This window comes from Hevea brasiliensis, chromosome 6, assembly GCF_030052815.1.
Source record: "Hevea brasiliensis isolate MT/VB/25A 57/8 chromosome 6, ASM3005281v1, whole genome shotgun sequence".
NCBI lineage: Eukaryota > Viridiplantae > Streptophyta > Magnoliopsida > Malpighiales > Euphorbiaceae > Hevea > Hevea brasiliensis.
Genome location: NC_079498.1, coordinates 98418177 through 98444018, shown reverse-complemented (window position 1 = coordinate 98444018; position 25842 = coordinate 98418177). Strand labels below are relative to the sequence as shown.

Sequence of the window (25842 nt, the reverse complement as noted above, 5' to 3'; positions counted from 1 at the left end):
AAAAAAACAAATAACTGAGTCAATTCTATTTGTGTCCACATGATCTCAAGTGAGTGTTAATTACAATTGACTAATAATTTAGCAAGGCAATTAAATATTTTATTAAATTTGATGATTTGGTATAAATTTCATTAATTAGATGTGCCTATGCCGGCCATGAAATTTTATTAGATTTTCTTTACTAGTTGATCAGCCGAATAAATAAAAACAAAAGTCTAGCAGACAACACTCACTACAACATATCAATCTCAAGATAGACTTTATTACTATAAAGAACAGTAAAGCAATGTTGTGCCTCTTGGAAAGAGTCGTTTCTAAGGTAATTTATAGAATACACTGAGTATTTACGTAAAAGCAGTTATATTATAAAATTAAAAAGATTGAATATAATATTTTGTAAGTAGATGCACCTAATAATTTGACCGTTTTTACAATATACAAAACACAGGCAACAATTCTTAAAGGCCAGCAACCCAAGAATATAAATAACTATTGTCGAATTGGATAAGCACAATTCAACTAGATTATAGCAATAGAATGGGAAGAAGAATGGCTTTGAAACTCATCATTTTCATACTAATACAAATTTCTGAATTAGCAGGAACAGCAGCAATGCAGAGTTGTAAAACCAAATGTGGCAAAATTAATGTTCAATATCCGTTTGGTATTGGAATTGAGTGTTCCATGAATGAATTGTTCGTCATTATTTGCAATGGAACTGCCAAGTCTCGTAGAGCTTTCCTAAGCAGCACCAACTTGGAAGTGCTAAAAATTTTCCATCGACAAAGCCAATTACGAGTTAAAAGTCCCATAATTTCCAATTGTATCGGTCATAAAAGAGGCCAACCGGTGAATATGACACGAACCCCTTTCACCATTGCTGCCGCAAATAGATTCATCGCCGTGGGCTGCAACAACCGTGCTTTGCTGACCTCCACAGAGCCAAGCATTGTAGGCTGCCAACCCACCTGCGATGAGGAGCTTAAACCTGAGGGAAGAGACCCTCCATGCTCTGGCAATAGATGCTGCCAAACTCAACTCCCTTATTATCTCCGGGTATTTCAACCGAAATTTGAGAAGGTAGAAGAGAAAGACACAGAAGAATGCAAATTTGCCTTCATGGCAGAAAATAGTTGGTTCGAGTCTAACGTGAAAAATCCCTATAAGGTTCTGAACAGGAAGTTTGTTCCAATGATTATGGATTGGAAGATCAATGGAACAGCCTTGGCATCACTTGGAATAGATGAGGAAGCCACGAACTCAACTACTAGATACTATAATGGACATGGTTTTCCCTACCCAAACAACACTTACTTGACGTGTCGTGAAGGTTAATCCGACAACCCTTATCTTCCCAATGGATGCTGTTAGAAGAAAGAATACAAGTAATGAAGGAAAGGATTGTGTATTTATCTGTGTCTTGTTTACAGAGATATTACATCTATTTATACATGAGAATATGAGCTAATTTAGACAAGAATAATAATTGCTGTAATTATGCTACACAAATCTCCTATAATCATGCTAATTGCTATAATTATGCTAACACCCCCCCCCCCTCAAACTCAAGGTGGTAGCATAGGTGCCAACTTGAGTTTGCTTAAGAGATCCTGAAAGTTAGCGGGAGGATGCGTTTTGGTGAATATATCAGCGGTTTGGCTGACAGAGGAGACATGAATCAAACATATAGTGCCATGAGCAACATGATGATGTACAAAATGACAATCAATTTTGATGTGTTTGGTACGCTTATGAAATACATCATTATGAGAAATTTGTATGGCACTTCTATTATCGCAATGAAGCATTGTGGCAGAAGAATGAATGACACCCAAATCAGTTAATAACCACCGTAACCAAAGTAACTCAGATGTAGCATCAGCAAGAGCACGATATTCAGATTCTATGCTAGAACGTGCAACAATAGTTTGCTTTTTGCTACGCTAAGAGATAAGAGAATTACCCAAGAAGAAACAATAACCAGTTATAGAGCGACGATCTGTCAGATCACCAGACCAATCAGCATCAGAGTAGCTAGATAATACTAGGGAGGAGTTAGCGAAAAAGTGAAAACCATGAAAAAGAGTGCCTTTGATATAACGAAGGATTCGAAGTACTGCAGAGAAATGAGTTGAGCGAGGAGCAGACATAAACTAGTTGACCAGATGAATAGCATATGAAATATCAGGTCAAGTAACTGTGAGATAAACAAGACTCCCGACAAGCTGTCGATATAAAGTAGGATCATCAAGAGGAGTGCCATCAAGAGGTGTAAGTTTGGAATTGAGCTCCAATGGGGTTGATACTGTTTTGCTATCAGTGATGCCTGCTCGAGAAAGTAAGTCAGATGCATACTTGGCTTGAGATAGATAATAGCCATCAGAATTTTGAGAAACTTCAAGACCCAAAAAATAGCTGAGAGAACCCAGGTCTTTCATTTCAAAATGCTGATTGAGATAATATTGTAACTCTGAAATACCAGATGAATCATCTCCTGTTATTATCATATCATCAACATAAAGCAACAGAAGAACAATACCACTGTCAGTTTGGCGAGTGAATAATGCAGAATCATGTGGACTAGAGAGAAAACCAAGTTGAGCAAGAGTGGAACTAAATTTGGCAAACTAGGCCCTAGGAGCTTATTTTAATCCATGTAGGGCTCGCCGAAGTTTACAAACCTTATGAGAAGAATGATAACCAAGAGGAGGGTGCATATAAAACTCTTTTGTTAAATCACCATGAAGAAAAGCATTTTTGAAATTCATCTGGAAAAGTTTCCATTTACGAACTACAGCAATAGCTAAGAGACTGCGAATAGATGTTAATCGGGCCACTGGAGCAAAAGTTTCTTCATAGTCGATACCATACTCTTGAGTGTACCCTTTGGCTACTAAGCGAGCTTTGTAGCATTCAATAATTCCATCAGAACGGGTCTTGATTTTGTAAATCCATTTGCAACCAATAGGGGTCTTGTTTGGTGGAAGATCAACTAAATCCCAAGTATGAGTTTTCTCTAAAGCCTAAAGTTCGTCAGTCATAGCTTGCTGCCAAAGAGGGTCAGTACTTGCCTCACGATAAGAACGAGGCTTATAAAGGGTTGCAATAGTAGAGTAACAGTGAAAATCTAAAAGATAATGAGGAGTTTCTCTTACACGAGTAGAACGACGAAGAGTAGTGCTAGGAAGAGATGCAGGCGTAGGTACTGGATCAACAACTGGTGCAGATTCAATAGGGGCAGATGTAGTTGGGCTAATATTGAGCACATCACAATCACCTGGATCAGGACTTGGAAACAGTTCTTTGGAGGAGTCAGTGAAAAATAGAGAGTCAGTATTGACAGAGTAATGAAATTTGGAAAGAGAAGAGAACATAGTATTGTCCCAAAAGGTAACATGACGAGAGATGCGTAACTTATTAAAAACAGGATCCCAACAATGATACCCTTTGTGTTCAATGCCATAACGAAGAAAACAACATAGACGAGCATGGGCTTCTAATTTGGTATGTTCATGAGGTTATAAAAGAACAAAAGAAACACATCCAAAAGGTTTAAGGATGGAATAGTCAAGAGATTGTCCAAACAACTTTTCAAAAGGAGATAAATTATGAAGAACCAAGGTAGGAAGATGGTTAATAATATAAACAGCATGAAGAGCTGCTTCTCCCCAAAATTTTTCTGGACATGAGGCAGAAAGAAGAAGAGTATGTATAGAATCAAGAATATGATGCTGCTTGCGTTCGGCTCGCACATTCTATTAAGAGGTGTAAGGACAAGAACGTTGAACAACGTTGCCTTGTTGACTAAGAAACTAAAGTAAAGAAGAATCCCGATATTCCACGGCATTGTCTGTTCGAAGAATTTTAATGTCACAAGAGAACTAAGTTTTAATCATTTTTGCAAATGTGATGTAAATTTGTGATAACTCAGATCGATGTTTCAAAAAATATCCAAGTAAACCGAGAATAATCATCAATAAATATCACAAAATAACAAAAATCATTTATTGAAGAAATAGGAGAAGGACCCCAAATGTCAGAATGAATTAAACCAAAAGGAGTGTCTGAAGTAGTATTATTATGAGAAAAAGATAATGCAGGTTGTTTTGCAAGCTGACAATTTAAACAATTAAATGACTCAAACTTAGTAGATCCTAATAATCCATAAGAAATTAAAGGTTGAATTTTACTGGCAGAAGCATGACCAAGACGAAGATGCCATTGGTGAATGGAGGAATTAGGGATTGTAGCTGCAGACACAAATCTCTGAGGAAGATGTAAAGATGCAAGCTCAAATAATCGACCCACTCTGCGACCCTCACCAAGAATCTGTTCTGTTTGTGGATCCTGTACCTGGACACCATGGGGAGGAAAAAATAATATTTAGTCCCTTTTCACACAACTGACCAATAGAAATAAGATTGAGTGCCAAATTAGGGATATAATAGGTGTTAGGGAGATGAAGATTTGAGGTAGACACATGACCAGTATGTGTGATATTCATTTTAGTACCATTTGCAGTATGGATTGGTGGTAAGGAAGATACAGGTTTTGTAAAAGACAAGAATTTAATATTAGTGGTCATATGATTACAACATGCAGAGTCAAAAAGCCAATAAGAATTACCCGGAGTGACAGACATGGCAGCAGGAGAATTAGAAGAGATAACCTGTTTGAATAGTACCTCAAGATCACTCATGGTGATGGCAGTAGAACCCTCAGTAGCAGCCACAGTAGTGACAGAGGAAGATCCAGGCTTTGAGACATTCTTGAATTTAGAATGCCCTCCTTTTGGTCTTGGAGGGCGTGTGGGACAATGTTCAAGAATATGACCGTAACCATGACAATATCTGCATTTTGTAGTAGGATAATATGCAAAACCATGACCAATTTGATTACAATTCTTACAGAGTTGATTGCCAGATTTCTGATGTGAAGGTCGAGTAGTTGCAAGAGCAATTTCAAAATGAGGAGTTTTATCCAAACTGAGATGAGTCTCTTCAAAAATAATCTCTTGAATAGCAGTATCCAATGATGGGAGTGAATTTCGATGCAGCAAGGACGCTTGAACGGCCTCATATTCTGATCGAAAAGCCATTAGAACTTGAATGAGATGAAGATGATCTTCACTGATTTTGGCCTGAGATATTTGATTCCAACTGGGTTGGACCTGGGCAAGAAAATCATTCACAGATTGACCTACTTCTTGTTTCAGATTATGAAGAGTAGTCCACAACTGATAATAGTGGGCAAGTCTAGTGGTCTGATATCGATTAGCCAAAAAATCCCAGATTTCTTTTGCAGAGTCATAATTAGCAAATTGGATATGGATGGACGAGACAGAGGTATTGCGAAACCAGGTGATGATCTTATGATTTTTACTATTCCAATCCTCAAGACGGTCAGTAAATTTTTCATCAGTTTCATCGTTCTCTCTTGTCGGCGTGGTGATATCTCCGGTAACAATACGCCAAAGCTTGTAACCTATCAAAAAACATTTCATTCCTTGAACCCAAAGATTATAGTTGGAACCAGTCAGAACTGTTGCAATAGGTTTTGAAATATCAGATTTCTCCATTGATAACAAGATGAGGAGAAAAAAAAAATGGTATAATAACAGGAATGAAAGAATGAACCAGAACAGGTTGTAGAGAGAGAAGAGAGACCCTAAAAACTAGAAATAAAAGCTTTACGGCTCTGATACCATGTTAGAAGAAATAATACAAGTAATGAAGGAAAAGATTGTGTATTTATCTTTGTCTTATTTATAGAGATATTACATCTATTTATACATGAAAATATGAGCTAATTTAGACAAGAATAATAATTGCTGTAATTATGCTACACAAATCTCCTATAATCATACTAATTGCTGTAATTATCCTAACAGATGCAAAGGTAAATTAATTACGATTTTCCTTTCTTTAATCATATTGTTATTTTTTGATATTATGATTATGAAAATGACATACTCATATTTAGCCTTTAATCATGTCTTAGGTAATCTAAGTTTTCCCAACTCAAATTTAAGTAAAAATTAGAAATTAATTCAAAGATAATTGAGAAAAAAGTGATTAAAATATTTATTTATGTGTTGGTTGAGAAAAGAAAATTTCAAGTGGTACAAACACTTAACACTTCAGTTGGGAGGAGGGTAAAAAGAAAAGGTTTTTTTTTGAAGTTGGGTAAGGTAAAATTATGAAAAGTAAGGTAGATTACTTTAATATTACGTTGGTTGTTTGGGATGAAGATAAGATAAATTATGATTTACTAATCTTATATTGTTTGGATCAAAACTATGAGAAGGTAAAGATAATAAAATTTTTAAAAACCTCCAAAAGCCCCCAAAAATCTTGCCTTTCCTATAGAATTTCTCTCCTAAATAAGTCTATATGTCTTAATTACATTAAATAACCATACCCTAAATCCAAAAACTTATTCTAAATGAAGTGTTAGTGATACAAATTAAAGTTAATGAAATAATTATATTATTAGAGTAATATTTTCATATTTGAATTTATTGAAAATGGTTAAATATTGAAACTATGGCAGGTGCTTTTTCCTTAAAAAATTGTATATGAAAAAATATTTATACATATGTTTGGGATTTTGTTTGCAGATGTTGATGAATGCAAGAATCCTAAAGTCGTAAGCAAATGCAGTGGAACTTGCGTAAATACACGAGGATCATACAAATGTGAAGGCCGCAACTCTTGGATTGTTATCTTAGGCAAGTCTCTCCGCAAATTCTTTTATATTTGAAATAATTACAGTGAAACGGTTATTATATATAATATATTCTATATGAAATATTAGTCCAATAAATAAATATATATATATATATATATATATATATATATAATAAATAAAATTTATATATTTATATTTTAAATTTATAATAAACAAACTCTAGATAAGTTTTTCGAAAAACTTCTTCGCCATGCAAGAATTAGCGTTGAGTGTTAAGAGTGTCGATCGGCTTACGAACATATTTGCCTTATTTATTTATTTATTTTATGAACATAATTTCCATTTTGAAGCAGGCATTAGCATGGGCTTTGGATTATTAGGCCTACTCATTACTTCATGGTGGTTGTCCAAATTCATCAAGAAAAGCAAAAGCATCCGGCGCCGGAAAAAATTCTTCATACGGAATGGGGGTTTGTTATTACACCAGCAACTATGTTCAAATCAAGCCAAAGTGGACAACAGCAAAATATTCAGTTCAAAGGAATTGGAAAAGGCAACAGATCACTTCAATGGGGATTGAATTCTAGGTCAAGGTGGTCAGGGAACAGTTTACAAAGGAATGCTAGTAGATGGAAGAATTGTTGCAGTTAAAAAATAAAAGAAAATAGATGAATCAAAAGTTGAAGAATTCATTAATGAGGTTATCATTCTTTCTCAAATTAGCCACAGGAATGTTGTAAAGCTTCTTGGGTGTTGCTTGGAGACTGAGGTTCCATTGCTTGTCTATGAATTCATTCCCAACGGAACACTTTCCCAGCATCTCCATCATCAAAATCAGGCGCTCCAACTATCAAGGAAAATGAGGTTACAAAAAGCTATAGAAGTTGCTGGAGCACTCATCTGCATCTATACCTATTTATCACCCAGATAGTAAGTCCACCAACATTCTCTTGGATGAGAAGTATAGAGCAAAAGTATCAGATTTCGGAACTTCAAGGTCCATTGCCATTGATCAAACTCATCTTGCACTCGTGTACATGGTACTTTTGGATACTTAGATCCTGAATATTTCCATTCAAACAAATTTACAGAGAAGAGTGATGTTTATAGTTTCGGAGTAGTCCTCATCGAGCTACTCACTGGACGAGAACCGATTTCTTCAGCAAAGTGACGAGGTGGCATTGGTTTAGCTGCACATTTCATTATTTCTATGGAAGATGGTAAACTCTTTGAGATACTTGACCCTCGAATTGTGGACGATTGTCTTAAAGAAGAAGTTGAAGTGGTTGCCAATCTTGCAAAAAGATGTTTAAACTTAAATGGAAAGCAACGACCTACGATGAAAGAAGTGACAATAGCGTTGGAAGGACTCCGATTATCCAGAAAAGATTTGAGGATTGCAAGCAATAGTGAGGACATTGAATCCAACCTTACTATTTCCACATTCTCAAGTTCTGATAGTGCTATAGACATTGAACCATTGGTTTTTGGCAAAACCTGGTGATTAAGAATTGTTATATACAAACAAACAAGTCCAGGGTCTGTGCCGGCCAAATATACAATTGTGCATGACGAGTTCTTGGATTTTGACTCGTTCATTAATTATCAAAAAATTAAAACAGATATACTGCACGATTCATTACCTCTAGTGCTACAGTATATTCCTTCCACCTGCAATAATTCTCTGCAAAACAACAAAAATTCCAATAAAAAGAAAAAAAAAATCAAAAGATAATGCTCTACAAAGAAGAGACAGATCATATAATATAAAAGCAGCAATAATTCTTTAAGGCCGGCAACTAATCTTCTATATGTACTACATAATTTGTCTATATAGCTTTGTACTTTCAACTGAAGTAGAAGCAGAATGGGTCTGCAATTGGCATCTGCGCTCATTTTCTTGCTGTTGCAAATAATGTCATCAGAATTATCGGGTTTACCAATGAAGAGCTGTGAATCTCAATGTGGCGACATTGATATCCAGTACCCATTTGGTATTGGACCCAATTGTTCCATGAACGATTGGTTTGTGATTGTTTGCAATGGAACTGCCAATAATCGGAGAGCTTTCATAAGCAGCATCAACCTGGAGGTGGTAGACTTTTTATATGAAAGAAGCCGCCTGCGAGTTAAAAGCCCAGTAATTTCCATCAATTGTACGGTGCATAACTCTGGCCGAGTCGTGGATTTGAGACGGACTCCTTTCACCATCTCTAACTACAACAGATTTACCGTTGTGGGCTGCAAAAACCGTGTTTTGCTGACTTATGCTGATCCAGACATTGTTGGTTGCCAGCCGACCTGCGACAAAAAGCTTAAACCTGAGGGAAAAAACCCTCCATGCTCTGGCAACAAATGCTGCCAGACCGCAATCCCTTATTATCTCCAGGTATTTAACCCGAGATTTGAGAACGTGAATGTCAGGAAAGGCAAAAGGGGATGCAAGCTAGCCTTCATAGTGGAAAATAGTTGGTTCAAGTCTAACATAAAAGATCCCTATAAGGTGCAAGAGAGGGAATATGTTCCAATGCTGGTGGATTGGAAGATCAATGCAACAGCCTTGGAATCGCTTGGAATAAATAAGAAAACCACAAACTGGGCTTTTAGGTACTACAATGGATTTGATTTCCCGTATCCCAACAACAGTATGTTGATGTGCCGGAAAGGTTATGCTGGCAATCCGTATCTACCCGATGGTTGCCAAGGTACGTTAACATTCTTTTTTTTTTTTTTTTCAAACTTTTATCCAAGGTTAACATTTTTTTTTTCTCTCTATATTCTTGGCGGAGTTTATAAAAGGGAACACAAGGGGTTTTTGTAAGATTCATTGAGTGCTCTCCTTAAATTGAGAGTTCAAGTCTTATGAGCCTCCCTTATAATCTCTCAAAGAGGTTGGTAGTATCTCTTAATCTGAGCTAGGAAAGCCTTCTCTTATCTAATTTTTTTCTACCAAACAAAAAATCTCAACTGGATTTATAGAAAACTTTTACCTAAATCAGGCCAAACCTTTGTTGATTTATACCTTAAATTTGTCTTTCCGTCCCCTTTTATCTTGATTTGAGAATTTCTCTCTTCTACCTGATTTCAAAATTTTCTCAAACTTTTGTAAATAATTATACAGTAAAGTGATTATTTTATCAAAAATATCCTATATTAAATGATAATTTAATAATAATAAATAAATATATATGCATTAGTGAATCTATATATATAAATTGGTGGGTCTCAAAAATTTATAACCACCTTAAAGTTCTTTTTTTTTAATAAAAAAAAAGTAATAGCTACATTTGCACATTCATATATAAAAAAAATAATAACTACATTTGCATATGCGTATAACTATTATTGAATTGTCATTTCATATTAAAGACTGATATGGAATAATGGCTTTACTATATAATTTTTCAACCTTTATACATACAAAATAATTATAACATGCTAAGTAGACACTTCCTAATTGAAGATTTAAATTATGATATTGATAAATTAACTTGGGTTATTATCGCAGATGTTGATGAATGCTTGGATTTGGAAGTACGAAGTCGGTGCAGTGGAAAGTGCATAAATACGAATGGTTCATACAGATGCGAAGCCCAAAAATCATGGATTATCATTTTAGGTCAGTCTTTTTCTCCCTAAAATTATTATTATTTTTTTTAATTTGAAATATGATGACTTGTTATATTTTAAAGTATTTGGTTGATAAGAAAAGATAGAAAAACCTGAATTTTTTTTTCTATATTTTATTAAAGTAAAGGATTTTTTTATATTTTTTAATAAATTTAAACTTATTTTTATAAATTTTTAATATTTTTTATTTATTTTATAGATTTTATAAAATAGTGTTATTTTTAACAATATTTTATAAACTTAATTATTAAAATATTAAAAATTAAATTTATTTGTTCAATGGAGTTTGAATAACTATTGAATTACTTCTTAAGGACTTAAATATTTATTATTTTTCAGTTCTTTAATGGAGACTTAATGGTGCTAAGTTTTGAATTATTTTTAAAAGTTTTTGAGCTTAAGTGGCTATTTTAAAAAAGTTTAACGTTTAAGCAACCCATTTGATTTAAGTGACTATTAGCCTATTTTTCAATGATTCACGAAGGCCTTTTGCCTAAATTTTATATGAGGGAAGATACATTGAAGTATAGCACAATTTGACTTAATATTTATCTTCATCTTTGTATTTATTAAGGATGTTCAATTTAATTTATTTTTAATTTTTTATCTAAATTAATTCAGAAATTTTAATTTAGTTCAATTTAACCCAAATATAAAAAAATTGAGCTTCTTGATTTTTGAGCTAAATCAGGAAATTAAAAAATTTAGCTAAAAAATAAAGAAATTAGACTTCTTATTTTTTGTATAAATTATGACATCAAAAAATTTAATTAAAAATTTTTAATTTTTAGATTAAATTGAGCTTAAATTAAAATTTTTGAGTTAATTTGGACAAAAAGTTAAAAATCTACTAAATTGAACATCCCAATTAGAACTAATTACAAAAAAAAAAAAAGAAAAAAAAAATTGAACATTCCAATAAATAAAGAAGGTGAAATTGAACATTTAGCCCGCATAATTTTTTCATTCAAAAATATATATAGAAGTACTAATAAACATATTGCTCGGCCATTTTTAAACAGTTAGCAGCATGGGCTTTGCTGTATTAAGCCTTCTTTTTACTTCATGGTGGTTATCTAAATTCATCAAAACACGAAAAAGCATCCAACGTAAGAAAAAATTCTTCAAGAGGAATGGTGGTTTATTGTTAAGGCAGCAAGTATGTTCAAGTGAAGCCAATGTTGAGAAGACGAAAATCTTCAGTTCGAAGGAACTAGAAAAGGCAACCGATCGCTTCAATGTGAATAGAATTCTTGGTCAGGGTGGCCAAGGAACTGTTTACAAAGGAATGTTGGTAGATGGAAGAATTGTTGCAGTTAAAAAGTCTGAGAAAGTAGACCAATCAAGAATTCAAGAATTCATTAATGAGGTTGTCATTCTTTCACAAATTAACCACAGGAATGTTGTAAAGCTTCTTGGATGTTGCTTGGAGACTGATGTTCCTTTACTTGTCTACGAATTCATCCCTAATGGAACCCTTTTTCACTATCTGCATCACCAAAATGAGGAGTTCCAATTATCTTGGAAAATGAGATTGCAGATAGCTATAGAAGTTGCTGGAGCACTTTCCTACCTGCATTCAGCTGCATCTATACCAATTTACCATCGAGATATTAAGTCTACAAACATTCTTTTGGATGAAAAGTATAGAGCAAAAGTATCAGATTTTGGAACTTCCAGGTCCATTCCGATTGATCACACTCATCTCACCACCCGCGTACAAGGCACTTTTGGATATTTAGATCCAGAGTATTTTCAGTCGAATCATTTTACAGAAAAAAGTGATGTTTATAGTTTTGGAGTAGTTCTTGTTGAGCTCTTAACCGGACAAGAACCACTTTCTTCATCAAGTTTAAGAAGTGGCATTGGTTTAGTCACACATTTCATCATTTCTGTGGAAGAAGGTAAACTCTTTGACATACTTGATCTTCGAATTGTGGACCAATGTGATAGAGAAGAAGTGATGGTCGTTGCTAGCCTTGCAAAAAGATGCTTGAACTTAAATGGAAAGCAACGACCTACGATGAAAGAGGTGACAGTGGAATTGGAGGGGCTTAAATTTCCACAAAAAGATCACTTGAGTATTCTAAGAAAAAGTGATGAATTTGAATCCAATCTCTGGGATGCCTTCCCTTTTACAACATTCTCAAATTCTGATAGTGGTACTGATTTGTCTATATAGAAATCTAAGCATTGACTTCTAGCAAAACCTTGGTGAATTAGCACTGCAAACTGCAATATATCATCTTATGGAATGCCTTTTTTTTATTTTCCATTTAGATGTAATGCAAATTTTTCAAAAAAAAAAAAAAAAAATATATATATATATATATATATATATATATATATATATATATATATATATATATATATATATATATAATATGGAATAAATTGCAGAATGCTCTCAAAATTTGATTAAAATTATAAGTTAATCTTTAATATTAAAAATACAATAAATTTAGAGGTGAAATGTAATTACTAATTAAAGGGATGAAATTTTATTGAGATTTAGAGGTTGAACACTAATTGTATTAGCATTTTATAAATTGGACAAAAAGGGACGCTATAAGCAGCGGACCATAAAAAATTAAAAAAAAAAATTAATGGGATGCAACTATAAGTACTGTCTACAACAAAAAAAAATTAAAAATAAAATATAATAATATTATATAATATATAATAATAAAATATAATAAAGTAATGTATAAATTTATAAATCCCTAAAGTTTGTTTAAACGTACAATTTAATCCCTATAATTTTAATATCAACCAATTTAATAATTAATATTTTAATAAATTTACAATTTAGTTTTTACTGTTAAAATCACCATTAATTTTTTATTAAATTTAGTAAAAATGATCAAAATGCCTTTAACTCTATTCTCAATAAAAAAAATTTACTTCATGATGTTTTATTTTATTAACAATTTGCTTCCAGATTTATATTTTATTTTATTTATATACAAATTTATAAGGTTTTATTTGCAAATAGTTATAATATTTAGGGATTAATTTGCAAAATATATGGATGATTTTGTAATTATCTAAAATTTTTAAGTATTTTAAAGTAATTAATTCATATTTTTAATAATTATAATTTCAATTTAAAATTTTTACAAATTTCAAGGCTAAATTATTAATAAATAAAATTTCAAGAATTAAATTATTTGAAAATTGAAAATAGAGTTAATGATATTTTGATAATTTTTTTTTAAAATTAGCATTAACTTAATTGAAATTTTAATAGTAAGAATTAACTTATATGTTTATTAAAATGTTAGGAACTAAATTATTTGATTTTAAAATTATAAGAACTAAATTGTAAGTGGAACGCTGCTCAAAGTAGCATCCCATCCATAAATTAGCCGATAAAATTTCATCCCTTTAATAATTAAGTTGAAATTCACCCTCTTGTGTTTTTTTTTTTTTTTTTTTTTGCTACAACCATTTGGAAAAAGTCCCAGTTTTTCAACAAAAAGCTCTGCCTTTTTTAGACCTTTTCTGCCTCTTTGAGTAGGAAAAATTCATTCTCTGCCCCAAGAGTGGGTTTCCCTCTTCAACTCTAGAGTCGAGTGTATATATATAGCTTTTTTAGGCGTTATTTTGCAGGTCTTAGCTTTTGGTGAAAGAACCTTTGAAGAAATCTATCCTAGGCACTTGTTTTGGCTCTATGGGGTTCGACTAAGGGGTAACTAGGATGACACCTTTAGCAACTTGCTAGCATTAGCTGATGGTTTCTATCCCACTAAGAGAATGGGAAGCTATGAGCTCATACCTCCCACTAGGGTCATTGAAGATAGATCCCTGATTCAACCATCTTGAGGTTCTTAGGGCGACTTCTTAGAAGCGAGGGCTTCCTCTTGGCCTCAGATAGGCTTTATGATCTATGCATGAGTATTGGTAGAACAGGGCTCCCCCATTTTTGTTGCCCTAGTTGATTGATGTCGTCCGGTTGGCTATTGGCTTAGCTCGGCGTTGTAGGCAGCACTCTGATGCACAACATCCTTCGCTTGTGGGGTCATGAATATTACGTGTCGTATAACCACCGCTAATCTCTAGGGTTTGCAATTAAAAAAAAAAAAAAAAAGCTCTAAGGTTTTGTTGCGTGGGCTCTTGTCTCTGTTTCTTCTTTGGGCTTTGAGTAGTTGGGTTTGTTAATTTGAATTTCATAATATGAGACTTGAGCCTTGTACCGAGATTTATTCTCCAATGAAATTTACCTTTAGCAAAAGGAAAAAAAAATATATACTAACAAGTTGGTACACCACTGGACAGAGTTGATATCTCCGGTCATATATGGCAAGTAAATATTAATTTTTATATTAATTTTTTAATAAACAAAATATGTATTAAGATGAGCCACAAAGGGATGCAGAATTAACATAGGGACAATAAAACCCTACACCAAGGACATCTCTAGTGAATAGTAATACAGCCGACTGGCGAAGCGGACGTGCAAAGAACAAACTACCAAACGTATTCTCCATTTCAAAAAATATATTGTACATTGATTGATATTTAATCTCTGCTCGTGGAGAAAGCAAGGTATGCCTTAATTATTTCGAAGGGCCGGTGATAATCCCCAGAAGGACAGATTAAAAATTTCGAGTTTTGTTATTGGTTCCAAAATCCAGAATCTATAAAACAGAGTTTGTTTGGCTTTGATGAACCAAGTGACAATTTGTTAGGAGCTACAAGAGTGAATATCTAATGACTGTTAATACAAAAACTATAATTAGGAGCTGCTATCTTTTATGTTAGTGGAGCTGTCATTTGCTGTCATTTGTAGCTGTTGGTGATTGATTTGTCAAAACTAGGGGGACTGGTTTTTCCAAAATTATGGATTGTATTTGCCACCATTAGCTCCGAATTTGAGAAATTATTATCAGCCGAGTCAAGGGATTTTGTCTCTTATCAACCTGAACTAAAACTATAACCTATTGAACACCTAACATATAAAAATCATAAAATTAAACATAAATTGGTCATGTTATTGATGACTTGTCAAAAAAAAAGGTAGAACTAGTCTCACTTATTGCTGACTGTACTCTAAATTTTGCAGACTATAAGTTTTCATAAAATGACAAATTTACTCTCAATAAAATGATTGTTATCAATGAAAATTTAGAGCACAATCAATAAAATTTAGAGTGTAGTCAACAATAAGTTGGACCATTTTTTATTTTTTTTTAATATCAGTTATTGATGACATGCCTAAATTGTTATGATTTTTTAAGTTTAGGTGTTCAGTAAATTATGATTTTAATTCTGATGTTCAGTTGGTTAATACTAAATAATATAGGGGTTTAAATATGCATTTGGCTCACAAATAATTATCTAACAAGCATCCTATGACAACTATATATGTTAATTGTTAAACATGCATTAGTGTGGGCTTTGGAGCATTGATTCTCCTAATTGGTTGACGGTGGTTATATAAATTTATTATGAGGAAAAAGATCAGGCGTAAAAGAAAAATTTTCAAGCAGAACGGTGGTTTATTGTTGAGCCAACAACGTTGTTCACGTCAAGCCAATGTTGGAAAGACCAAAATATTCAGTTCTAAGGAATTGGAAATGGCAACTGATCACTTTAATGTGACTAGAATTCTTGGTCAAGGTGGCCAAGGAACTATTTATAAAGGAATGTTGGCAGATGGAAGAATTGTTGCCGTTAAAAAGTCTATGAAAGTAGATGAAGCAAAACTCCAAGAATTCATTAATGAGATAGTTATTCTGTCTCACATTAATCATAGGAATGTGGTAAAACTACTTGGGTGTTGCTCCGAGACAGAGGTTCCTATTCTTATCTATGAATTCATCCCTAATGGCACGCTTTATCAATATCTCTATCACCAAAATGCGGAGCTTCAGTTAATGTGGGAAATACGCTTACAAATTGCTATAGAAGTTGCAGGAGCACTTTACTACTTGCACTCAGTTGCATCCATGCCAATTTATCACCGAGATATTAAGTCCACAATCATGCTGTTGGATGAGAAGTATAGAGCAAAAGTATCAGATTTTGGAGTTTCAAGGTCCATCCAGATCGATAAATCTCACCTAACCATCCATGTAAGGGCACTTTTGGATATGTAGATCCAAAGTACTTTCAATCAAGCTTGCTTACTGAAAAGAGTGATGTCTATAGCTTTGGAGTAGTCCTCGTTGAGCTCTTGACTGGACAAAAACCAATTTCATCAGAAAGAGTAGAAGAAGGTGTTGGATTAGCTGCACATTTCATTCTTTCAATGGAAGACGACAAACTCCTTGATATACTTGATCCACGAATTGTGGACCAATGTGGCACAGAAGAAGCTACTGCAGTTGCTAACCTTGCAAAAAGATGCTTGAACTTGAAAGGCAAGCTACGACCCACTATGAAAGAAGTGTCGATAGAGTTGCAAGGGATTCGATTACCTCAAAAAGACACGATGAGTATTCATCAAAATACAGCCAATGAAATTGAACAGAACCCTTTGGATGCCTCATCTACCTCGACAATGTCAAGTTCTCACAGTCCTTCGGACGAGTATTCGACAAGGGTGTCATAACAATTACCGCTTTGTAAGAGAACATCTGGTACTCAAGGATGAAACTAAAGATTGAGCCTTCAAGAATGAAACTGAGACTAATCCAGTGGTCCAACTCTTGATTAATTGCAGCAATTTGGATCAAATGAGTGAGCTTGCGTGATCCCACAAAGGCCATATTTTTTAATAGACATATCAACACATACCTATTAGCCTTGTAAACGTGTGGATAATTTCCTAACCTTCTGACATATTTACAAACATCTCTGTTTCACTTTCTCCTCTCTATTCTCAACTCTTTTTCACTTTCAGCCGTTGGATGGCTTTCTCTTAGGTAAAAGAGATGTTTATAGTTTAGCAATAATTTTAAAAAAGTTAAAAATTTTGACAAACAATTAAAAAATCTAATAAAACAGTACTCCTGTAATTATTTTATTAAATTTTATTAGTAACATTTTTGTATAGATATATTTATTTTTGTTGAAAATTAAAATAATAATAAAATTTAATCTTTAATTTCACTGTTATGAATATTTATAATTATTTTATTTATGAGAATATGCTAAAAAAGATTGTTTTATCTATTTTATAAATTAGTAAAAAATTAAATATGAGAATTAAAAATACAATAATAATTGTAAAAGTGTGAAAATTTTTTATAAATTAATTTGATATATAAATAACTACAGTGTCAAAAAATTTTTAAAAATAATTTTAAAAATTTCCATAATAGAAAAGGACGCTGTAATTAATTTTGAAAATAAAAATAATAGTAACTTTTAAAAATTTTTGGAATATTAATATTGTCCACAAATTAGCAGAAAAAAAAAATGAAAACTTAACATTAAAGAAGAATAATTTTTTAATTTTTTAGTTTTTTATTAAGTAATTAAAACTGTTGAATAACAAAAATAAATATTTACTAAAAATTCTCAATAAAAAAATTAATTTTTTTTATGTGTAGCTATTAAATTAATTCCCATGTAAAAAGGAGCTGCTCATTTTTTAGATCAAAATAAATATTTACTTAGAAATTTGTGCACATCAATATGTGCTAATTATTCTAGTTATTTTAAAAATTCATTCGCAATTATTTTAAACAGAACTATTTAGAAAAACAAAAATGCTTAGCGGGTCAAGTTAATCCAATCAATAGGGAGGTTTTAATTATATTAATAAAAAATTAATAGTAAATACTGCTCCTTCCATCCCATTGTAATAGAAGATTTAAAAAAATTATCAACTTTATTTATTATTTTAAAAAATTAAGAAAATATTAATTATTTTTTTTTAACTTTACTCTTATCTATTATTATTTGGAGTGCATTTATTTCTTCTGAATACCTTTCTACATTCTAATGACACTATAAGACTGTTTTAGTCAATATTTTTTTTTATAAAAATAACACTACAATAATGATATTCAGCTAAAATTAGGCTAAATCAAATGGGTTAAAAAAATAATTTTAGTGAAAAGTATATTAAATAATCTACATTCTTTTAGACTTTTAACTTTATTAGCCATTTAAGCCTTCTTTTAAACTTTATAAATCATTTAACTATTTACTTTTTAAAATTTAAATTTCATCATCTTTTTTATTTAATTTTAACAAGTAATTAATTTTATTATTTTAAAATAAAATTGAACTAGCCAATCAGACCTATTTAATTAGAAATTAAAATTTAATCTGATTTAATTTAATTAATAAGTGAAAACCCTTTGCAAAATGGAAAGGATTTGGTGGATTTGATCCTACCACCTCTAACGTGGGAAGAAATCACCTAAACTATCACAACATTTAGTTAATCTTTTACATACACATTTATGCATATATCATGCTGACTTTCAAAATTAATAAATTATTTTTTAATTGTATTTAATTTTTTATGATTTAGACTTTTTACCTTTTTCTTTATTTTATTTTATTTCTTCTTTAATATTAATATTAATGTTGTTTTCTAAAAATGTTTGCATTACGGACCAATTACTAATATATAGTAAAAGCATTTTATGCTCATTTTTAATATTTTAGTTTCATTTTATTTATAAGATAAAATTTTTTCTATTATTTAAATTATTTATATTAATTTAAAATAATTAAAAATTATTAACCTATAACTATTACAAAGAAAATTGAAAATTCTTAATTTTATCCATTTATTATTTAAATAATTAATAATGTTAATAATATGATATATTAATAAATTAACTTGAATTATTAATTTTTTATATTATTATTAATTTTATAATATTTATTTAATAATGTACCAATTAAACTCTAATTCAACTCTGATTGATTCTTAAATCTTTAACCATTTACTTTCATGGATTTTATTATTATGTTGGGTTTGAAAATCTTAATTAATTTTAATATCTACCGAACAGACCAGTTAAGCTGGATTAAACAAAATTTGGATCACTAGTCGATTTTGGTCTTGTTAAAAATCATGAATCTTTTTCATTTTGAAAAAAAAAAAAGCATTTTTTTAAGTAGGTGTCGAACCCTCGACTTATGTGGGAAAATAAAAAAACATTTTTCACTTAGTCAATATGTGTCTTTTGACATTTATGGTATAGATAATTTATTTTAATGCTATTTTAAATTATTTAATTAGTTTCTGATTCAATTTTTTAATGTATAAAAATTTAATATATTAAAATTTATATTCATTGATATTAAAATGATTATTTTAATTTTTACTCTAAATATTTCTTTTATTATAAGATAATAATTATTTGTAAAATATACCAATCTATTAATTATAATAATATATTATTATTGTTTTTAAAATATTATTAATTTATATATTAATATTTATTTAATAGTATATTTATTAAATTTCGATTTGACTGTAGTTGAATTGTAGACCCTTAACTCTCTTTTTTATCGATTCAATGACTGAATCGAATTTGAAAATCTTAATATTAACTCATATTAAACTCATTTGACCATAACTTTCATTTCCTTATTTGCAGAACCCTATTTCTCTTTCTCTTCCTCCATCAATAACGCTAAGCATATTGACTAATTAAATATAAAATATATTTTTTTTATAATAATATTTATAAATTTTTATATATTATATTTTAAATAAATAGAATTTAATTTGAAATCTATACCATAGAGTCTAAGAGGAGAGAGATAAGATACCTTAATTGATATATAAGAATTATTAATGAAGAAATGGATTAAGAGCAATAGCAATATAATTACATATGGTGTAGAATTAAGCATAATCTAATTGTGTTTGTGAATATGATTTACAATTTTAAAGTTTTATATTAAAATTATACTTAAATAATAAATATTAATAATAAATATTATTATACCCTTATATATTAATATTATATATATTTAAATGGAATATATTGTAAAGGTGATATGATGTATAAACCAATTTGTAGTATGTGTTGAAAAAAGTTTTTAAACTCGATCCGATCATTAAACTGATAAAGATAGAGAGTTAAATGTTTAAAATTCAACCAAGTTATATTAATAAATAAATATTATATGATTAATAATAATGTTTATATTATAATTAATAATTTTATACATTTTATAAATAATTATTAAAATAAATTTAGTTAAGTTCTAAATATTTTTTAGAAAATAAATAAAAATTAAAATAATATTATTTAATTATTTGTAAAAAAATTTATAATAATAAAATTTATTCGTATTAATGAAATATAAATATTAATATATTAAAATTATATAACACAATAATTAGAAAAATTTTATATACTTTTTGCTATTTAAAAGATAATAAAATAGAACAATAATTTAATAATTTAATTTAACATATTAATAAAATAAACTATTGATATTATTAATTATTTAAATTATAAGTGGGAGAAGCTAAATTTTTTTTAAGGTTAATAATTAATAATTATTATATATTAATATAATATAATTTAATAAAAGAAATAATTTATGAAATAAGTAACTAATATATATATATATTGTATTGAATCTATAATTAGTTGCAAAATATCTTTAAAGGTGCCAAAATCGAATCCTCGTGCCTCCTCTTTGCGTTTTTTTTTTTTTTTCCGTTAAAGTATACTGGTTCGATTGCAATACTTGTTTTAAATCAGCTAGATTTTTTATTCGTTAGTTATTTGATTGGTTCACATTAATTTAATACAATTATGTGAAATTAAATTTTTTTTAATTGGTTCGTATTGATTTAATCTAATTCTATGAAATTCAAACTTAACACTCAAATTGAATGGATTATTAGTCTAATTTTCAAGTAAATTGATTTGACCAATTAGACCGATTTAGTAATCAATGCATGCATAATATATGACACCAAAAACTACCTTCAAGCTATCAAGCTTTTCTATAAGGATACACTAGTCATAAAAATATTTCTTCTCATTACTCTCATTAATTAAGAGTATAATCAATGCATTTGAGTTGGCTCAATTTGAGCTATTTAGCACTGCTCATAAAACTATTCAATTATTTCCTTAACATTTACGTAAAAACTTTAAAAGTTGTTAAAATATAACGGAGAAGTATTATTTAATGACATAAATACCCTTTAATGTGAAGAGGGGCAATATTCAAATTTTATTTTGATTATAGAGCAACCTTTAATCCAATAATTGTTTTACAATTTTATTAAACGCCAAGGTTATTAGTGTTGAATTAATATCTTATTCTCTTTTACATTAAGATAAAGAAAGAAATGGTAATGTTAATTAATTAATTAATACTAGTTTTTTTGGGTAGGAAACACAAAGCCTAAGCTCAAGAAAACGGAAGAATGTGCCACTGATCTAGGATAAGCCCAGGATAAGCCCAATGAAAGAGTGAACAATCAAGGAAGTGCTACTAAAATAAAATATTAATTTTAAAAATTAATACAAATTATTATTAAGATTATAACTACTAATGAGAATAAGTTGATAACATTTTACTTTTAATAATAAAGTTATTATTAGAATTCTAATATATATTAAATTTTATTAACAATAATATTAAGAGTTAAAATTATTAAGTCTATAATTAATATAAATTGAGAATAAATTTATTAATAAAATTTTAATAAAAATTAAATTTTGCTTCTTAGTCCTCTTAAAATTCAATTGGAGATATAAAATAGTTAATCATATAATAATTGCATATATAAAAAATCTTTTTGGCACATATGAATTCAACAATATTTTATAACTATATTAGTTATGTATATTTATTTCATATAATTAGTACATTGCATTGCTAATTCTGTATAAATTTGATATTTATAATTTATAGATTAAATATTATAGTATTTACAAATTGAAGCATGTGTTGCAATAATGACTTATAGATTATACTTAATTATAATTATATTAACTATGTATGCATTTGCTTCATATAATTAGTACATTGCGCTATGATATATGCTAATTCTTTATAAATTTGCTCTTTATAATTCAATTACAAATTAAATAGTATGTGACATTTATGAATTGAAGCATATATTGCAATAATGAATTATAAATTATATTTAATTCAACTAAATAGTATATGGCTCAACATTTATTAATTGAAACATATTTTATAATTATATTAGTTATGAATATATTTACTTCATATAATTAGTAAATTGTACTATAATATATGTTAATTCTATATAAAATTACTCATTATAATTCAATTAGAAATTAGATGGTATATAACATTTATAGATTGAAACATATCTTATATAAAATTCAATTGGAGAATAGGAATGGCAAAGGGGCGGATCGAAGGCGGGGATCACTCCTTTCGTCCCTGCCCTACAAGATTGCGAGAGGTTGGGTAGGGACTTCCTTGCTAGCATAGGAAGCAAGGTGGGTTTTTCAGTGGGAAATTTTATTTTTTTTTTTTTTTAATTTATTAGTATATAATATAAATTTATTTATTAAAAAATAAAATATAATTAGAAGTATAAGTTTTATATATTATTTTAACAATATATTTATATTCTTTTTATTAAAATTATAATATTTAAATGTATAAATATATAAAAATAAATTATTTTTAATAAAATAATAATATATTACTATGCGAGGTAGGTTACGGAAATTTAGGGCAGCGAGAAGGTATTGTCATCCCTGCCCCACACAAATTGAGATCGGTGTGAGATCGGAGAAAATTAATCGAGTTCGAGACAGGTTGGATTTGAAAACGTTTGCCATACCTATTGGAGAATTAAAAGGGGTATAGTTTTGTACATAATTCAATTAGAGATATAAAATATTTTTGGCAAATGTAAATTGAATAACATCTTATAATTATAATTATATTAGCTATGCAAATATTTGCAATTCATTTATGCTATATTTGGATTTAGGGATTTGACCATATAGATTTGGATTGAAACTAAATACATTGTTGGGATATTACAAATGAATTTGAATCTGATCCAAATCTCGTGTATTCCTGATAAATTTAAAACTAAAAATTTAAAATAATTATTTTTACTTTATTATTTCAAATTCATCTCACTATAACTAGATGTACCAATTTTGTCACTTTTATGGAAATTATTTTTATTAATGTCATGAACGCATTACATTGATATTTTCCTTGTACAGCTATCGTATACATTCATATTACTAGGAGTAATTTTAGGAGTAATTTATGTGAAGTTCTTAGGAGTGATTTGTGTGAATAGCTGTATACTTGATTTGTTTCCATTAGATACCTGAATGTATTATATATATTCTGTCTCATCTTTAATGAAATATATCAAGTTCTTCACCAAAATTACATGGTATTAGAGCCTGTTTACCAAAAACACCCAAACCTCAAACACACACTCAGATTCAAGAACAATGACGACAGAAACAAAGGCCACTATCTCCACTGTCGATCCTACTTCTCACTACTACCTTAGCACATCCGAGAATCCTGGAATACCTATTGTCCGATTCCTCCTAACAGGAGACCTCAATTACAAAAATTGGTCTCGTGCAATGATTACTACATTGAGAGCCAAAAACAAACTTGTTTTTTTGTTGATGGAAGCCTCTCCAAACCTGATAAGACCTCCCTAGATGCTAATGCTTGGGACAGATGCAATTCTATGGTTATGGCATGGATTGTGGCGTCCTTAGAAAAGAGAATTCGAGGGACGATCATGTACGCTAAGACAGCAAAGAATATGTGGGAAATCCTTAAGCAAAGGTATTCTCAGGTTAATGCTCCTCATGTTCACAAACTGAGAAGGGAGATTAGCTTGTTGCAACAAGGAAATCTTAGTGTGACAGATTACTTCAATAAATTGCAAGAGTTGTGGGATGAACTTGCTTCCTACAACCCTATTCCCAAATGCACTTGTGGAGCTGCTGATGAGTTCTCCAAACAGCTAAATGAAGAAAGGATACATCAATTCCTTATGGGATTAGACAATCATCATTTTGGTACAATGAGATCTCAGATTTTGAATTCAAAATCAATGAAAGATATTGATCAAATCTATGCACAAGCCGTAAGGGAAGAAAGGCAAAGCACCATTATTACTTCACTTGAAGCAAAGCCATTTGAAGCAGCAGCTTTCCATGCTGGTGGATCACACTATGTCAATAAGCCTAGTTGTTCTCACTGAGGCAAACCAGGTCACGATAAAGCTTCTTGTTGGGAGATTATTGGATACCCAACTGATCATCAAGGGAGGCAATCCGGTAGAGGCAACAGAGGCAGACATGGATCTTCTTTGCTATTTGCCATGGCAAATACTGCTCAGTTAAACCCTATTTCACCTACCGATAATGTTGGTAAGGCTAAAGAAGAATTTCAAGGTATAAAATTTTCTGCAACTAATCAACATGTTCACAAAAGCAAGGAGAGTTCGGGAAATAGTCTTCTCACAAAAGAAGTTGTCAATCAGTTATTTGATTTATCTAAAGAAAAGCAGGTCCAAGATGCAATGATTGGTAATATTCTACATGAACCAAAACTCTCATGGATATTAGATAGTGGAGCAAGTCATCACATGACTTCTGATTCATCTGTTATTGAAAATTTATATCACTTGAAGATTCCTCTGCAAATCAGAGTGCCTAACGGAGACATTATTCTAGTTCAACAAGCAGGAACAGTGCATTTGGCACTTAATTTTATCTTACATAATGTGCTTTATGCACCCACATTTACCTACAACCTTATTTCTGTTCATCAATTAACAGAGGATTTGCATTGTATGGTGACTTATAGCTCTCATTTTTGTCTTATTCAGGACCATACCTTGAAGAGGCTGATTGGTGTGGGTGAATTAAAGAGTGGAGTGTACTACCTGAAAGGCATGGCACACAAATCAGGCATTTCTCTTATTGCATCTTCAGGAAGTGATGGTATCCTTTGGCATAGAAGGCTAGGACATCTGTCGCTAGGCAGTATGAAGTTTTTACCAAGTTTTCATAATTCTTAGATAAATAATATTAATTGTTGTGACATTTGCCATAGACCAAAACAATCAAGGAATCCTTTTTCTATTAGTCAAAATAAAGCTGCACAACCTTTTGCTTTACTTCATTGTGATTTATGGGGACGTTACCATGTTCCTTCATTGTCTGGGGCACATTATTTCCTTAGTATTATTGATGATTACAGTCAAAGTATTTGGATTTTCCTTATGAAGGAAAAAAGTGAAACCTTAAGTTTGTTCATCCTTTTTTGTGCTATGGTCAAAAATCAGTTTGGGGCTAGAATTCAACGTGTTCGCACTGAACAAGGAACTGAATTCAAACCTTTGTTGTCTTATTTTCTTAAGCATGGTATTATTGATGAGACTTCCTGTGTTAATACCCCACAACAAAATGGGCGAGTGGAACGCAAGAATCGCCACATTCTTAATATTGCAAGAGCTCTTCGTTTTGATGCTCATCTACCTCTTCATTTTTGGGGGGAATGTGTCTTAGTAGCTGGATATCTCATTAATAAAACATCCACATTGATTCATGATGGCAAGAGTCCTTATGAAGTGTTATTTGGAAAGGCACCGTCATA

At 30.6% G+C, this 25842-nt stretch overlaps 2 protein-coding genes and 2 pseudogenes across 2 annotated transcripts; all 4 read left to right on the top strand.

Annotated features, from left to right (window-relative positions):
• The first annotated feature begins 537 nt into the window (after positions 1–537).
• On the top strand, positions 538–8194 carry LOC110655044 (wall-associated receptor kinase-like 22; annotated as a pseudogene).
• Positions 8195–8632: 438 nt separating this feature from the next.
• On the top strand, positions 8633–12502 carry LOC131180674 (wall-associated receptor kinase-like 8). The gene is made up of 3 exons (XM_058148031.1): positions 8633–9395; positions 10199–10309; positions 11343–12502. Exons 1-3 carry the CDS (start codon positions 8633–8635, stop codon positions 12500–12502), a joined length of 2034 nt encoding a protein of 677 aa, XP_058004014.1.
• A 2817-nt stretch (positions 12503–15319) lies between these two features.
• LOC131180673 (wall-associated receptor kinase-like 2) lies at positions 15320–16876 on the top strand (annotated as a pseudogene).
• Positions 16877–23669: 6793 nt separating this feature from the next.
• On the top strand, positions 23670–24442 carry LOC110655264 (uncharacterized). The gene is made up of 2 exons (XM_058148030.1): positions 23670–23800; positions 23863–24442. The coding sequence occupies exons 1-2, from the start codon at positions 23670–23672 to the stop codon at positions 24440–24442; spliced, it is 711 nt and encodes a 236-aa protein (XP_058004013.1).
• Positions 24443–25842: the final 1400 nt, after the last annotated feature.

What these genes read in the sequence shown, in the direction of transcription:
- LOC110655264 (XM_058148030.1), top strand. Translation starts at nt 23,670, where the DNA reads ATGACGACAGAAACAAAGGCCACTATCTCCACTGTCGATCCTACTTCT. An exon ending in GACCTCAATTACAAAAATTG is followed by an intron (nt 23,801 to 23,862) that starts GTCTCGTGCAAT and finishes TGTTGATGGAAG; the next exon opens with CCTCTCCAAACCTGATAAGA.
- LOC131180674 (XM_058148031.1), top strand. Translation starts at nt 8,633, where the DNA reads ATGAAGAGCTGTGAATCTCAATGTGGCGACATTGATATCCAGTACCCA. An exon ending in TCTACCCGATGGTTGCCAAG is followed by an intron (nt 9,396 to 10,198) that starts GTACGTTAACAT and finishes TTATTATCGCAG; the next exon opens with ATGTTGATGAATGCTTGGAT. An exon ending in ATCATGGATTATCATTTTAG is followed by an intron (nt 10,310 to 11,342) that starts GTCAGTCTTTTT and finishes ATTTTTAAACAG; the next exon opens with TTAGCAGCATGGGCTTTGCT.